This window comes from Mugil cephalus, chromosome 3 (assembly GCF_022458985.1).
Source record: "Mugil cephalus isolate CIBA_MC_2020 chromosome 3, CIBA_Mcephalus_1.1, whole genome shotgun sequence".
Lineage (NCBI taxonomy): Eukaryota > Metazoa > Chordata > Actinopteri > Mugiliformes > Mugilidae > Mugil > Mugil cephalus.
The window spans coordinates 26915318-26932433 of record NC_061772.1 but is presented as its reverse complement, the minus strand read 5'-3'; the positions used below and the strand labels follow the sequence as shown (position 1 = coordinate 26932433).

Genomic DNA, 17116 nt, shown 5'->3' with positions numbered 1-17116 from the left:
ATCGCCTACTCTCATCTGATGGCAGTTTGTGGTAACCTGAGCTCTCAGCTGGTAGGAGAAGATGCAGCTGAGTGGGAACCGGCAGAGTTTTTCATGGCGGGCAGCAAAAGCTACATGCAAATGCTTCCCTCCCTCCACTCTGGCCTGTCTGTTCGTCTCTCTGGCCCATTCCCAGATGTGCATGTACAGTTACTTCCTCCTGTGTATGTCTCATTCTTGTCTCCTACTTCCTCCCCCTTATCTCTGCCCCCCCCCCCCCACCCCCCACCCCCTCCCCTCTGTGTGGCAGCTGTGCTGGTGATGGCTGTGTGCCCATGGTGCAAGCTGGCTGTGGGGTCCCAGGTGGCCCACATGACAGTTATTGATGTTCAGGTGTTCAGCTCCTCTCACACGGGGACCCTGGAGCTACGTGCGCACACCGACACGGGCACACACACAGACACACACACAGACACACACAGAAAAGTACACGCAGAAGACACAGATAACATGCATGCACTCCAGCGAAGTTTGCGCGCATACACAGAATACATGCAGCAGCCGTGTATTCGCACAATTATACACGTAAACCGCGCATTAGCGATTCTGCTGCAGAGGAAGTGTAAACAACGAACTAACAAATACAACAGAGAATATGTGCATACAGCTGCCGGGCTGTCTGGCGAGCGACAGGAATTTCAGTTTTTAATGTGCGGCTGAAAAACTTTGAATCAGATTCTGTATGCGATTCTAATATGGTCCAGTGTTTGGGACTGTTTTGTGTGTGTGGTGGGATAGCCAGTGTCTGTACCAGTGCCCAACTCAGTCCTAACACACTCCAGATGTGTCTGGCTAGCCAGGGAGTTGTTCTTGGCACGGCCTACCTCGGCCAAATGTCACAAATACTTTCCTTTATTTAGGAATGGCTCTGGGTTAGTGGCTGGAGAGAGGGAAGGAGGCGAGGATGGATGGATGGTGGGGGCGTCGAGGGAGGAAGGAAAGGGGTGGGATGGGGGGGGGGCAGATGAAAAGAGGAAAATAAATGATTAGCAACGTAGAAGTACAGGAGAGAATGAGGGGGAGGAGGAGCAGGGGGGAGGCAGAGAGGAGAGATGTAGGACAGAAGATGGAGAGGGAGGATAGAAAGGGGCGGGAGTGAGGTAGAAGCAGCTCCAGTCTAACATCTGGGTTTTATTAGCAGCCTTTGGGAAAAATCTGAAAAGGAAGTTTTTTCTCCGCGAGCACGTCGGCAGCAGTGATACGCTGCACATAACCACTTCACTGCCGACGAGAGGAGCAGGCCCTCCCAGAGGAGAACAGATGGTCGCTAGAACTTCAATACAATTACATCAACAGCTTTCGCAGATATAAGCGCTGTACGGCAGGATCCCTGCAGCTCAGAGAGCCAGAAATACAACTCCTGCAACCTTAGCACCTCTGGCCCTGGATAAATTGTCTTTGATCCGTCCTCATGGATCCCTCCCTGCTTCACCTCAAATCTTCTCGCCACTTTGAGCGTTCAAAAAAATGCCTTTGACTTGGAAGAGCCGGTGACTCGCCGGTGATTTGCTCGTGAAAATCTGATCAAAGAGAGCATGGCTTTTGTCAGTGGTTCTTGTTAAGGAGAGCGAACGACCCCCCCACCCCCTCCACCCAACCGTTTGTTTTTATGTTCAACATGTTTGTTCAGCCGGCCCTGCATGTGCGGTGTCACAGAGATTCTCAAGTAACATAATGGAAATTGTCTGCGTTCGTGTCCGCGGCGTGAGCATATGTATCCTACAAACTTGAGCACGCGTCACATGCATCTGCGTTTTGTGAAGATGCATGTGCACACTTCACAAGACTTGCAGACTATATTTCTACTTGCAGTCATAAATATAGCATCTTAAAAAAAAAGAAAAAAAGAGGATGATTTGAAGGTTAAAATTTGATCTGATTTTAGTTGAATGCATCGGATGTCAATGAGGGTCATAAGTAAGATGGAAGTAAAAACATATGTGTGTACGCGCGTGTGTGTGTGTGTGTGTGTGTGTTTGTGTGCTTGCACTGTACTGGCCTGTCTTCCACCCTGTCATTAGTGAGAGCCTTAAAGCCTCTGAACTCCAAATCAGCTCAAGATGGAGCGGAGTCTGGGATCCGTCTGCAGAAGCAACGTCTGTGCTTACAGGCAGATATATAGCTACTACACGCAGACAACATTTCTATCTTACATACAGTTCACACTTGATATGAATATTAAAAGAGAGAAGTAGTCAGTGCACAGGCATTAAATATCCCCTTTGGAATGTCCCCAAGAAGATGACATATTGGCTTTGCGCTAATGATGTTAGCAGTGCTTTCCTTCTGAATGGCCACTGATCTGGGAATATGAGAATGGATGGTATTGTAGGCGCTGTATCCCTAAATCTTATGGTCCACGGGACAGGACCACAATCGCCAATGTTTTGATATAAAGGCCTGGTGGGGGGGGAGAGGAGGGGAGGAGGGGAGGAGGGCAGGGGTGGGGGCCAGGGGCTCAAGCTCTGTTTGTGTGGACTCCACAGCGGCCTGATAGGGAACAGATGTGGAAAGGCAGGCGGCTGGGCAGCCAGCCAGAGCAGCTGGGAGAAATTAAAAACAACAGCATTCCTGGAGACTGGGGGAATTACAGTGGGAGGGAGCGAGCCAGCAAGAGACAGAGGGAGAGTTTTAGGGCTATGTGGTCACTGACGAGAGTCTCTGCGGAGCAGGAGAGATTGAATAGACAGGAGGGATTTAAGGGGACTGTTCTGCAGCGGTTAGCTAAAGCTAATAAGTTGCAGCTGTATTTCCACGGGAAGCAGAAACACACTCAGCACACAGACACACTAGCATCTGAATGGACGTCTGTTGTCTTATTATTGGTGTTTATTTGGGAATGTTTGTTCGGTTTAAGGGGATTTAATAAGAGAATACCTATAAGGAGAACCTGAAACGACTTCAGAAAGTTAGTCAATCCACTGTCCCTGCATGTGTGTGTGTGTGTGTGCGTGCAGTCGTACAGTACCAGTGCTATCTGCGGCTTTTGTGCGTCTTGCTGCGAATTGTTTTTCATCTCGTTTCATCATGGCACGAGTGGAGAGTAGCAAACAGAGAACATTTTTCGAGCTCAGGCTGCAGACTGCTCCTTTGATGAGCAATCTTTTAGCCCTGATTACGTCAATTGTACAGACGTACAGCTGCTCAGAGAGTCTGAGAAAACAGAGACGAGCAGACACAGACGGCGGGATAGGTAACGATTGTATCATGCTGCTTTATTTTCTGCATTTTATTCAATACTATTTAGGACGGACAGAAAAACCTGAGCAGATCTATTCTCATTTGTTATTAAGTGGCTCCTCTCAGACACTAGTGTGGAGCATTTTCCAGAGTTGAACCTGTACCTGGGATACCAGTCTCTATGTTTTTTTTTTGTTTTGGCATAAATGTTTTGTCCTTCAACACAAAGCACAATGGGAGTACAGATGGTCACAGATGGGGTTGCAGACCTAGCAGACATGCTAATGTATTAAAAGCAAAATCCAGAGCATGGCGCGTTTGTGTGTGTGTGCTCTGTCCCTGTAGCTGGTCAGATTAAACAGCTGTCTATAATCCCACGGTGGGAGCAGACGGACAGGACGGTCCCCTTATCCTCATCTCGTCTCCTCTCCTCTGTCCTCCCCTCTCCTCTGCTCATGTATCTATTAAAACCGTCGCTGCATTTTGACTCCGTGTCCTGTTCGCTGAAGTGTAGCCGTGTCTCCAGACTGGCCAGCGTGGGAAACAAACAGATGCTGCTGCAGTCTTATAAAGGACACGTGTGAGTGGTCATTTTTTAAGTACGTCCGGACTGTTTTCAAGCCCTACACTTCTACACACATTGCATACAGTGCATAATTAAAAAATTTGATTTAAAAAAATAAAATAAATGGGATGTTTTGCTCAACACAAACGCAGTGTCTTTACAGGAATCAGCCCAAAGACTCAGAGAGCAGCACAGAGAGCTTGTTTGTGTTTAGCGCTCTATGGAAGAGAAGCGCCGCATCTATTTATACCAGCCGGGCCCCGTCTGCCTCTATCTTCAACCTTGTGTGTTTATATGTTCAGAGCGTCTGGCATGGGGCAAACAGCAGAGTGCCCCTCGTGTTGCTGAGGATCACTGTGTCAATGGCCCTCGTACACCGCACTCCAGTGTGGCACTCTTTAAATACAGACACCAGCTGTTGAACGCTTCTACATGAGCTGTCAGAAATAGGCTAACTCCAAGGACTGAGGCCAACTGAGGCAGGGGACTGAAATGAAAAACACTTTATGCGACACCGACTGAACCCGTCTACAATATATTTCATACTATAGCGAAACACAGACTCTCAAACCAGGAGAGTAAGGAGATATAAATGGCAGAAAGCACTTTATTTTACTCCAAAGGCAGAGCTGGTGGTTGGTTTCTATTATCTTAAATTATGACTAGCTACTCGCAGCGAGGCCCCTTTGTGTGTGAAACTGTAGAATAAGGATTTTTTTTTTTTTTTAACGTTTTTATTCTCCTAGGTATTCTCTCGTGATACATTAAGAGGCCGGATGTAGTGAGAGTGTTTTAAAATCGATTAATGCCAACTCCACGGTTCGGTTTTACACCTGCTTACACCTTGGTTCTTAATGCACGTGACGCGTGTGGTGCTCAGACATTTCCGTGAGGCCACACAAACCGCGCAGTGCATCGCCTTCATTGTTTTTCTGCACGCATCTTTTAAAGAGATTTTCGCGCGGGCTGAAAAAGCCATCACACTCTCAGCTCGGGTTTGCATTGCAGGAGGATCTAGTTCCAGCAGCTGCGCCGACAAAACGGACGCACGTACAGAAAGACAGTCAACACTCCATAGATGGATGAACGGATCTGAGTTTGACTTTGTGCATGAGGTTTCATGCGCGGCTGTGGTGTTTGTGTAGATGTTTGAGGGGACTCGGTGGAAGGCGCCGGGGGCACATCCTTCCGTCTAACCTGTGTTTCTTCTCGTGTCCCTTTCTATACCATCCGTTCCCTTCACACCACGTTGCTTGGCCTTGCCTTGTTTGGTACTGGCAGGGTGTCTGGCAGAGGACAGTGAAGCCCCTGGTAGTAGGACAGAGCTCTGCTGAAAGCCAGTCCAGTGATGGACAGCAGCAGATCCAGCTGCACTTGTCACTGGCTGTCAAGCCGGCTGTCTGAATTGGGGAACGAGAAGGGACAGGCGGGGAGGAGTGTGTGTGTGTGTGTGTGCGTTTGTGTGAATGTGTGTGTTTTGTGTGTGTGTGTGTGTGTGTCTGGGGGTTGGAGGTTACAGTGGAGGGGCACTGATTGGGATGTCATAGCTCCGTGGATTGTGTATGTGTGAAGGAGAGAGAGAGCAAGAGGGAAGAGAAGGGGGGATCTCAGTCAGCAGCAGCTGAGCGAGTGAGCAGGTGTTACTGTACGTCTCCGAGGCCCATGAATCTCCAACAAGAAAGACAATACGAGTTTGGATTCATTTCCACTCCCTGCATTGATTTGTTTTGGTTCTTTATATGGGGCTTTTGTTTTAAGGAAACAATCGATGGCTCCCAGGTGAAAATGTCTGCGCTCTCCTCCTTAACCAGCTGTCTCCACTTTGAAAGTATGATTCTTTTTTTTTTTAAGCCGGGGTTCCATCTTGATAATTGTCTCTCTCTGTGTGTCTTCTCTCCTTTCATATGGCAGGTAGCAGAGTGCAGAAGGTTGGAACAATGCCAGATTCACCTGCGGATGTGAAAACCCAGCCCAGGTCCACCCCACCCACCATGCCTCCTCCACCCCCGGCTGTCAGCCAAGCAACCAATCGCAATGCCTCTTTCACCCCCACCACCAGTAAATCAAGTAAGAATCATTTTAAGTATAACGCCACCTTACGCCAACTTTGACATGCGCCGTACGTGGTGCCATCGTCTGCTTAGCCGTAACCGTACAGAACACACAGCGAGCTTACAAGTCGTGTGAGAGACGTCTTTTCTTTGCCCTGAAGATGATCCTTTGTGCATGCGTGTCATGTCAGCAGGCAGTGTGAGAAGAACAGCGAGCCAGCAGGCGTGCTGCGTCAGACCCACGGATGGAACAGCTTCAGGGCTTCGTTTCGTGCTAAGCGTCGGAAAAAATAGCGGGAAGTGGTGCAAACTTTTATCTAGAGGATTGCAAGCAATATTCTCTACAGAGAATATTAATTTTTGTAATTGTTTGCAGAGCTCATAATCGCCTCTTGGCATAGATATAATAGCTGTCGTCCAAGTCAAAACGGTGCTGAAGTGGAGCAATCGCTGGCCGAATAGGTTAAGATGTAAAAAACGCTTTTTAATTTTCTGCGAAAGATAAAGATAATTCTCAGTTTATCAAGCCGCATACTGATCAAATTATTCACCCATCTGCGTAAATTACCATAAATCAATGCATTTTTTTTTTAGCCGTCCACCGTGGACTACGCATACATGTGTCCGCCAGCTATCAGCTATCAGCTATCACCGTATGTGCTTGTGTAAAGGGAGGGAAATTCCAAATATGTGTTTCTTCCCTGTTCTGGTGAACAAGTGTTGAAGTCATGTGTGTGTCAGGTGTGTGTCCCCATGCAGGCATCTCTATGTGTGTGTGTGTCTTTGTAGTGCACGCAGTAATGCCCTTGCTGGTGGGACAAGTGGCCCGAAGCGCATTCGCGAGTGCGACTGTGGAATTGCGTATGCATGTGTGTTAGTGTTGTTTACCAGCTGGTCAGGCGGCGGTCAGTACAGGGGGGCATCAGCCAGGACGGCGTTGCGGTGTGTAGACTACTTTCTTCCCTATATAGCAATGACGGGGCCATGTTGTTTCACCTGTTGTGGCGGGTGGTCAGCGGCGTAGCTCTCTCCTTGCACCTCTCCCCTCGCTCTAAAACCAGAACACAAGTGTTGCCTGTCGGGATCACATGGGTTAGTCCATATGTGTTCAGGCCCTCGACCCGTGGATTAGAGCAACAAGCATTCCTGGGAGGAACCGCAGGAACTAGACTAGTGAACAACTGAAACGCATATAGTCTTATTCTAGCAGGAGGACGAGGTGTGATGTTACAGTCAACAGCGGCTTACCCGTGGAGGCCTGTAAATACGTGTGGAAAAGATTAACCTGCTGTACCTGCAGTGCAAGAGCATCCACTCTCTGTTAACGCCGACGATGTTTCGATTCAAAGGAAGACATAGTGCGCGCACACACGCAAGCATCAACATACGGTATGCACGGAGAAAGAATTCCAGGGTAAAGGTCGAACGCGTTGAGTGCGAGCTCCTATGTATTTATGAGTTTGTTTGTGCCTACATTAAGAAGAATATCTGAGTGATTATATATGAGTATGAATGCCGGGTCTATTCTCAACCCTAAAGCTGCAAATCTACTTTCAGCTGGTGGACATGTGCGGGCCCAGATTTAGCTACACACCTGCTACTGGAATAAAAGTAACACAGGCCACGGGACTATTTTTGGCATCTCTTTAACAAGTTCCTCTTATAGTTGTGTCCTAGTGTGAGTGAGTGAGTGAGTGAGTGAGTGAGTGAGTGAGTGAGGTGCGGGGTGAAATAGACTGATACTAGGGGTAGATGGAGGGGTTGGGGGCGGGTCAGATGGTACCACTTGTGAGACAGCTGAAGTCACTGCAAACACACACACACACACACATACACACACTCATAGAAAAAAAAAGATAAAATTGTATCACTCCAGGCTCTTGGCATCATATACTCCATAGACGGTATCAGATTTGACTCGACTGTTTATGTTTCACCTCAACCACATGATTCTTTTATCAGCAGCGTATAAGTTCTTCTGCCCTCCGCTCCGTCGAATGCCGTCTCCCCCCCCCTCCCCCCCGGGCTCCTCTAAAACTACTGACCCAATTCGTACCGTCTCTCTTCCCTTCTGTCTCTTTATCTGCAGTGCTGAACGGGAGCAGCCACTCTCCGACATCATTAAACGGCGCTCCGTCCACTCCTAACGGCTTCAGCAACGGGCCGGCCATGTCCTCCACGGCCTCGCTGTCCAACCAGCAGCTCCCGCCGGCGTGTGGCGCCCGTCAGCTCTGCAAGCTGAAGCGCTTCCTGACCACGCTGCAGCAGTTTGGCAACGACATTTCGCCCGAGATTGGAGAAAGAGTGCGCAGCCTTGTGTTGGGACTGGTGGTAGGTTGTGATTATGGTTATGTGCAGTTACTCTAATGAGCCCTAAAACATGGAACATGGAAAGATCCCTGTCTCCTCTTATTATTATTATTATTCTATTAGCTAGCATGTGTTATTTAATGCATTAAATAAGAATTTACATTTGTCTTTACAATATTTTCTTTTGTGTTTATTTACTTAATTTTTACTTGCACGAAAGTGGACAACAGTATTTGTATATAGCTGCACACTACATTTTCAAATCAACACCTCAATGATTGGTTTGAAAAGAAAAGAAAATACATCACATAAAGTTGATTTTCAGTAGCCTGTTACACCAACAACACCAACAAACAATGCAAAAAATATAAAAACTAACCCATACAAGCTCAAAACAACTAATCATTAACATCCAGTTTAAGTTTCCAGTGCATATTGACAATTTTCTTTTGCATTTATACTTTTTTTTTTTAAGTCGATGAATATTTTAAATCCTGTAGTTGGGAAATCCATGTTTTTACACCAACAACTGAAATACACATTTGTTATAAAGTAGTCCAAGCAACTTGGTGCTTACAATCCAATCTTCTACGATTTTCATCTTCTGAAGTAAACACAAATAGCTTTTGCAGGTTGTCCGGTAAAACTCTGATTTTGAACATAATTAGTATTATAATAAATAAACAATTGGTATGCTCCCTAAATTTAACTTTGCGGACAATTTGGATTGTTCTTTTCTGCAATGAGGACGGAGGCATTATATTGCTCTTATACGTATTACCCACAATAAGTCAAGTAAGGCAGTATAAGTGAACAGTGCAACATTCTCACTGGTTTGCAATCTCAAACGTAAACAAAATGAACCGTAGCGATTTAGAAACTTCACAAATGTCACTGAGATATAAAATAAAAAGTTTCGGCCCCCAGACCGGCCCTTGTGGAACCCCACATTCAATCTTCAAACATTTAGACGTATTACCAGTAAAATGCACACACTGCACCACAATTATTCAACTTAGTAATTAAAATCGAGTGATCTATTGTATCAAATGCCTTCTTTAAATCTTTGAATACCCCTATTGTATATTTCCTTTGGCAAATATATTGCTCATGTATGTATTACCCCCACACTTCTGCACAGTAACTCAAGTAAGGCAGTATAAGTGAACAGTACATCTAAAATCATCTAAAACATACTTTGACTTTGTTCAAAATAAAACTATTCTTTGACATGACATCCATGTCAGATTTTCATTTCATTAACTCCATCAGTGCATAATGAAACTTTTAAGCGAACTGCATAAGAAAATGTTCTAAAAAGCTTGTTTTTCCCGTGTCTTTTCTTCCTCTTTGTCCCGGGCAGAACTCCACTCTCACAATTGAGGAGTTTCACTCCAAACTTCACGAGGCCACCAACTTCCCCCTGAGGCCTTTTGTCATTCCTTTCCTAAAGGTAAGCAGGATTTTATGTTTATGTGACATGAATCAAGCGCGATGTCTCCATTTGACACTGACAAGCTTTATTGCTCCATAAAACCAGAACGGGGTTTTTTTGTGTGTGTGTGTGTGTGTGTGCAAATGTGTTTTCTTTTCCTTCGTTTGCCCTTTTCAAACAGAAAGGGTTCACAGCGAGGCGGGAAGGGAAATATTGTCGATTTATATATACATATATATATGTGTGGTGTGAACTAGGTAGTAATTCTATTGAACGTGCGCGCTAAAAAAGGATGTGTGCGAGCGTGTCAGACCTCCTGGCGTGCCATGATCCTCCCCATCTGGGACATTGCAGCAATAGCTGTGTTATATCAACCAGACAGGTCTGAGAGAGCTATTTGACAGCACTGTTACACACACACAGATAGAAGAGACGCATGTAATTCACACAAACAGCACGCCACTAAGAGAAAGAGTGAGACACATGGTAGTGGTATGTGTCAAGGAACCTGTCTTATCTCATCCTGTCTCTTCATCTATCACTTTCTTTTTTTTTTCTCTCATCCTAATCTGGCGTTATTTCACTCTCACTCCATCCATCTATTGTTCCACCGTGGGTTTCCACTTCTTCTCTTGTCCACTTAACGGCCTCCTCGACATGTACGTCGGTTCGGGAAATTTATGTCCTTCCTAAAAAACAACTTATTTCGTTCCTAATCAGAGACATCTGTCTTCCTTCCCTTTCTAACCGCTGAAGGCGAACCTGCCCCTGCTGCAGAGAGAATTGCTCCACTGTGCCAGGTTGGCTAAACAGACTCCAGCTCAGTATCTGGCCCAGCACGAGCAGCTGCTCCTGGACGCCAACGCCAGCTCGCCCCTCGACTCCTCGGAGATCATGCTGGAGATGAACGAGCACGGCAAGAGAAGGACCCCTGACAGGTAGCGTCTTTCCATTAAACAAGAGAAAACAATGTCCGGACTCAGGAAGTGCACATGGCAGGCTCTCAGACACACACACACGCTGTTATAAATGAGATATTTTAGAATGCCAAGTGACGAGGGGCACCTATAAATCCATGTGTGCGTGAGGTGGAAGTCTGGGCAGCCCTCGTGCCAGACTGCCTCTGCCAGCTGTCTGGGAGGGAGGAGTGAGATAAATGCAGGGTAGCAAAATAAAAAGACAGGAAGAACAGCAAAAGAAGGGAGACGGAGGATGGAGATGCAGGGAAGTAAAGTAAATATCCTGAAGAAAGAAAGACGGGGAGGCGAGCAGAGCTATGGTGTGCTGCTGTTCCACGTTTCCCTTTTTTTTAATTTCTTCCTGCTTCTCATATTGGCACTGGTGATTATTTCTTTACTCCTCTCGCTCTCATTCTTTCCGACCGTACGACCCGTGGGCACCCAGCAGCTGTCCATATGTCAGGGATGTGTCCAGATGGCGTTTTCGCTGACCAAAAACACCGAGGCGCGGGGAGGCGGGTGGGCGGGTTTGGTGGCGGCTTGGACGGGACGACGGGTTAGAAGCTGGACGCGCAATCCCACTGTAATCCGCACACCTCTGCCTCCCGACCTCTGGCTTATACACATCAGGCGGGTCGCGGCGGAAGGGGGTTGCGGGCGGAGGGGCGTTCAGCTGGGGCAGGGGCCTAACGTCGCCGCCAGCTGTTCCTCTGATTAGACACCACAGCCAAAGGATGCGTACGGATAAAGCCGACATGCACAGATACACTCCGGGATAACCAAGAATGAGCACATACATGCTCGCGCTTATCATCTACATGGGGCAGCCTTTACTCGCCTTTGATCCCCGGGATGATAAAGACTAAATTTCCATCCGAACGCTTGGCCACGGCCGTCCAGCTAAACAGATTAATATCAACACTCCCATTTAAACTGTCCAGATGGCTAGAAAACACAACCTCGTCCTCTCGCGCACGCATCGATACGCGCTCGCTTTAAAGTACACAAACACAAATGAGTGTCACTAAACATCTGCCAGATACGCAGCATTCAGCCCATATTGCCCCTTAAGCTCGAGAGCATGGGGGGGATGGAGGAGGAAGGGAGGAAGGGAGGGAGGGGGAGGCATACTTGCAGTCGAAGAGCAGGCTGAGGGATATTGAGATTAAGAGCTTGAGACGCGGGGTGTACAGTTGGACGCGGTTTTGTTTTATACATATGGCATGCAGCTGTGCAGAAGCTTTGGAGAGGCACTGGCGTACTGTAACTGAACAACAAGCAACTCTCAGCAGGGATACGTAGACACATGTGTTTGTGCGTGTGTGTGCGTGCGTTGGCACACACCATATGGAAGTTGTTGAACTGCTAGAGCCTCCTCAAACAGGTATGGTTTAGAATACTAGATGCCCTGACAGTAGTATAAAAATAGAACAGAGCTGTTTACTTGGCTTTCTATTAATAATTATGCATCAGAATTTGTTATTGCTGTCACCTTACACTGATCAGCAACAACATTATGACCACCGACAGAGGAAGTAAATCACTTGTGACACTTCAATGTTCTGCTAGGGAACTTTTGGACCACAGGACACTGTCAGAAGGCCCATGTCCGTTCTCTGACGACGTGGTCATAGGGTAAGGTGGTCATAATGTTATGCCTGATCGGTAGGCGAGACACAGATGCTGCACGCTAGCAATATAACCAACCATCAGATATATCCTGAGTCACATCTCCCCATTTGCTCGACATGTTTTTGTCGTTGTCATTTTCCATCCGAATCCGGTTTCTGGCCTCAACTCTTACATGGTTTCCTGAACTATGAAGTAATAAACTGCCGTTATATCTTTAGCCTGGCATGGCCATCCCAGTTTTCACATTACTCACTGCGGTCTCCGGCGAGGGCCACGAGCGGTCTAGCTGGGGAAAGATGGCGTAGTGCGCGTAAAAAGAGAATCCTCCTCCTCTTCAGACATTAACATGATGCCAACAGTTAGTTTTAAAAAAGACTGGAGTTGAGCCACACGGCTGTTAGCAGAAGAACAATTTCTAATTAGTTAAGGTTTTATCCGAAGCTGCATCATCAACATGCTGGGGAAATGGCCTGTGAGCCCGGCTTTGAAAAGCTACTGTATATTGTGAATTGTATTCAACACTAAATATCTGTTTTGTTGTAGATGATAATGTCCACATCCCACAACTGGTAAAGCACAGCAGCACTTAGTGTGCATCGAGACAGATAAACCTATGCAGTACTATTTTAACAAGCACTACATTTACATGAATGTGAAAAAAAGAAAAATACTTAATCTGACTTTAACTGGACAACGTGAGCGCAGATGAACACGTTACTCCGACTAAAATCAGAGTTCTCTTTATCTGTTTGAGACACCCAGATAATGTCCTTAATTGAACTTTAACTGGACAGCGTGTGTGCGCATGCTCTACAACCGCTAAAAAAATCCAAGAAAGCAGAAGAAGAAGGTAAACAGAGTCGGTAGAAGAACCACCTGAGGGATATCAGGTAGCACAAGTAGGACGCACATTATGTACGAGATTAAAAAAACTACTATTAACCATCTTGCCACATTAGACTGCGGTTGTGTAACGTAATAGGTCAACCGAAAAGGGGGCCAAAATAACCTGCTGAAAAGACACATATCGCCACCTACTGTGGAGGAGGAGGACATGTTCCTGTCAGTTATTCGATTTTCTCAGTTGCATGTAAACTAGGACAAGGACCACATCCAGACAGTCGGATTTCGAGCATAACTCCATTAAGCTGTGCATGTAAACACCCTGACTAAGTCATGTTTTAACCCATTCCCATTTACTCCTTTACAGGACCAAAGACAGCTCAGACAGAGATGGGTTGCACCCGGAGCATCTGGCTAAGAGGCCGTGCACCATCAGCCCGAGCCAACGCTTCAGCCCCAGCACGGGTCTTCCTGCTCACCAGCCTCCCAACGGCCTCGCTACACACCCTCCCAACGGCCTGCCGCACCCACCCAATCCCCAAGTGGGGCCCCAGCACTATCGCCTAGAAGACATGGCCCTGGCGCACCAGTACAGGGACGCCTACAGACATAACGAACACCGCGATGCCCGAGACAGACACCGGCAGACAGGTAGAGAGAGCAGCTGCAACGCATTTGCGTGCGTCTATGTAAGTGGGGCTGGTGTGGAGAACAAAAGCCAGTTGTCACTCCAGTGTGATAATCCTTGTGTCGGTGCATCTATATAAAGACCACAGCCATACATGACCATGTGGCCAACTGTGGCAGCCATATAAGACTTCCTTCTGCTTCCCCGGAAGAAAAGAGATGAATTCTTAGCCAAATCGTGTAAAGGCTGTGGCGTAATTATGAGTCACCTGTTTGTGTAAAAGCTGAACTGGTTTCGTCCGTGCCTTATTTGGATATGTGCTTAACAGTAAATGTAGGAAAATATGATAAATTACAAACCACAGACCTCCATAGTTAATAGTAAAGGATTGAAAAAGAGATGTTATTGGTTTATTTTGCAGACACACTCATAAAACCTTAAACTGACAGAGATGTTGTGTGTGTGTGTTGTTGCAGCAGTGCACGGAGCCCGTCAAGAGGAGGTGATCGACCACCGTCTTACAGATCGAGAGTGGGCAGAAGAATGGAAACACCTCGATAACGTATGTGGCAGCATGTCTGCGTTTCATTCATATATTCACATTAAAGCAATGGAGAAAAAAAAAAAAGCTGAGAAGCCGAGAGGTCAGGGAGAGGCATTAAAATAAGTTTTAGTGCTAAAAGATGGGAACCAATGACAGACAGAACGGCCTTTGTCTGACCTTAGCAGATCTGTGTCAGTGTGGTGAATTCACAACAGACGGGCATCTATCTGGATTTTAGCACCCAACTCCATGAAGAGGAAATTATCAACAGTAGACAGAGAGAGAGAGAGAGAGAGAGAGAGAGAGAGAGAGAGAGGAAACAGGGCCCCAGATGGAGCTCAGGACCCAGCAGAGAGCAACTCCAGCTGGGGAGAGCAGCTGAGACAAGAGCTGCAGTCATGGAGAGAACCGACCAGGCCTGGACCCCTGCCAAATTAGAAACACTTCACTGAAATAAATATAGCTAACTCAGAGGGGAGGGAGGTGGTGGGGGGGAGGCGGAGGAAAGAAAGAGGGTAAGATGAATGGGGAATATGTATTGAAGCCCGTTTAGTGGACCCTGTACGCTCTGGAAAGACAGAGCAGCGTGGAGGGGGGAAAAAAAAAATAAAAAAAAATAAAGGGGGACATGTTTTTTAACAGGGGAAAGAGGGAGGAATCTGTTGAGTTGGCACGGAGCTGAGCAGAAGGGTGGAAGGAATTAGCTCAACTTTTTCATCAGGAGCCCAGCTGTTTCATTATCATTGTTGTGAGGCTCCGAAATTCACCGACAAGTCACATGAAAAGATATGCAGAGACAGTCACACAACAAACGCACGTCTGCGAGGTGGTAGCTGTTCTGCACAGATTTAAAAAAAAAAAAGTGTTGATTTGTAGCTTAGTGGCTCCAAAACTAATTCCCACTTTTTGAATGGGGTTTGCTCTTATCGTTTATGAATGTATAAACTGTGTTTTCGATTCAAAAACCTCCACGATGATGAAGATCGGAGGAGGGCTTCAAGCAAATGTTTTTTTAAATTCTCCATCCTTTGCCCTTTTGCAGCTCCTGAACTGCATCATGGACATGGTAGAGAAGACGCGCCGCTCTCTGACGGTGCTGCGCCGCTGCCAGGAGGCCGACCGGGAGGAGATGAACCACTGGATCCGGCGCTACAGCGACGTGGAGGAGATGAAAAAAGGTGGGAGCAACGGACAGCACTGCCTTCCTCCTCCTCCTCCTCCTCCTCCTCTTCCTCCTCCTACTCCTCACCACAACTCCTCCTCCAACACAGCTAGCAGCAGCGAGTCACTGCCGATAGGAACTTCCTCGGCTGCTGAAAGGCAGACAGGCAGACAGACAGGTAGACGAAAACACACACAGGGTATGTCTGGCAAAGCAAAAACACTCACAGCAAGGTAGGGTTATAAATATATCAATTCAGACACGCAGACAGTCAGTGGGATGACATTTCAGCTCACACTGTGAGCGACACAGATCTAGTTGCAACATCCTGGATGTTTAACCAACTGATTGCACACTCATGTTGATGGCATGCTCACTCAAAATCAAGATTTGTATTCACTTGCTACGCCCGTGTTCTCAGTTCCTTCCCAGAAATGCTTGAAATAGTTGATGACAGCTCATTTGCAGATGTTTCCACACACGTACACCGATCAGCCACAATATTAAAACCACTGACAGGAGAACTGAATATGACAATTCAATGTTCTGCTATGAAACTTTTGGACCTAGACCGGTCCAGATCAGGTACCCACCTCCCACCCACCTTTTAACAAGGACATTCCTTGATGACACCAGCAATCCTCAGCAGAATGTACCCCATACGAAAATGGTTTAACTCTAAAAACATGAAGAACAGCACAAGGTGTCGACCTGGCCTCCAAATCCACCAGATCCCAAACTGATAAAGTATCTGTGGGATGATCCACCCCTCCAGTCAACCTATAGTCCCACCACAGGGCATCCTCAGAGGGCCCATGTCCGTTCTCTGATGCCTCACAACTGTTGTGGAGGTGGTCATAATGTCATGCCTGATCGGTCCAGTTTGTATTTGTCCCCAAACCCGGGAATGTAAAAGTACAGGGGAGACTTGGATGGATGGGTGTGTGTTCATGCAGATCAAGAGTTTGTTTCTGTGTGTGCCTGTGTGTGCCTGTGTGTGCGCCTGACACTGAATGTGTGCCTGTCTGTGTGTGTTCCAGAGATCCACAGAGACTTCTTACACAGGCCTCCCTCAGGATACCTGCCAGAAGAAATCTGGAGGAAAGCTGGTAAGAGCCAAAACATCCTATTGTCTTCATGATTGACCTTACACAGAGTAACAAAACACACACACACACACACAATCACCATCATTAGTCTTTACGGCCCTCGCCCTGGCAACTGAGGCAGCAGAACAGAGGCCTTGTAGCCGTAGAGCCGTCAGGCCGGAGGATCAGAGGCCCTGTGTGTCATTAGGGCTAAATACCCTCCATCTGTCACCACTATGAAAGGCCACTGCAGTTAAAGCTGCAGTGAAAATGCAGTCACTGGGCCTAGATTATAGGCCACAGCAGCGCAGCATGGGACGGAGCATAACTGGTCTCCACCATCGTGAAAAACGCAAGTTTCTATACCTCTTTGTCCATCTACATTGCATACGACTAAAGTGAAGCAAACAGAGACGACGTAGCTAACACAGACAATTGACTATCACTGTGATTCCCGGATGCAGGCGGGAGTGCTGCATTGCATGGGCCTTCTTGTGTATATATGTATATATATCACATGTTAGTTGGAGCCCATCTCAGGAGTAGTCTGGCTCAGCCGCTGTTGCACCACAGTCCCAGCACTATTATGTTGCACTCATACTCCAATGCCCTGCGGAGGAAAGATGCTGCTGCTGTCGGCAAAGTACTGTGCTGCATTTTCACCAGCAGAAAAAAAAAGC

The 17116-nt window shown here is 47.0% G+C and overlaps 1 protein-coding gene across 7 annotated transcripts in view; it reads left to right on the top strand.

The window, feature by feature from the left end:
• cbfa2t3 (CBFA2/RUNX1 partner transcriptional co-repressor 3) overlaps window positions 1-17116 on the top strand; it is a 44224-nt gene that overhangs the window by 18325 nt on the left and 8783 nt on the right. For 5 of the 7 annotated variants that reach the window (XM_047580845.1, XM_047580848.1, XM_047580846.1 and 2 more), the window contains exons 2-9: window positions 5696-5851; window positions 7925-8166; window positions 9509-9598; window positions 10337-10518; window positions 13382-13665; window positions 14119-14204; window positions 15229-15526; window positions 16389-16457. In XM_047580845.1, coding sequence (XP_047436801.1) covers window positions 5696-5851; window positions 7925-8166; window positions 9509-9598; window positions 10337-10518; window positions 13382-13665; window positions 14119-14204; window positions 15229-15526; window positions 16389-16457 — 1407 coding nt within the window. The remainder of the gene's footprint in view (window positions 1-5695; window positions 5852-7924; window positions 8167-9508; window positions 9599-10336; window positions 10519-13381; window positions 13666-14118; window positions 14205-15228; window positions 15527-16388; window positions 16458-17116) is intronic. The other 2 variants (XM_047580850.1, XM_047580851.1) reach the window with 1 other exon arrangement.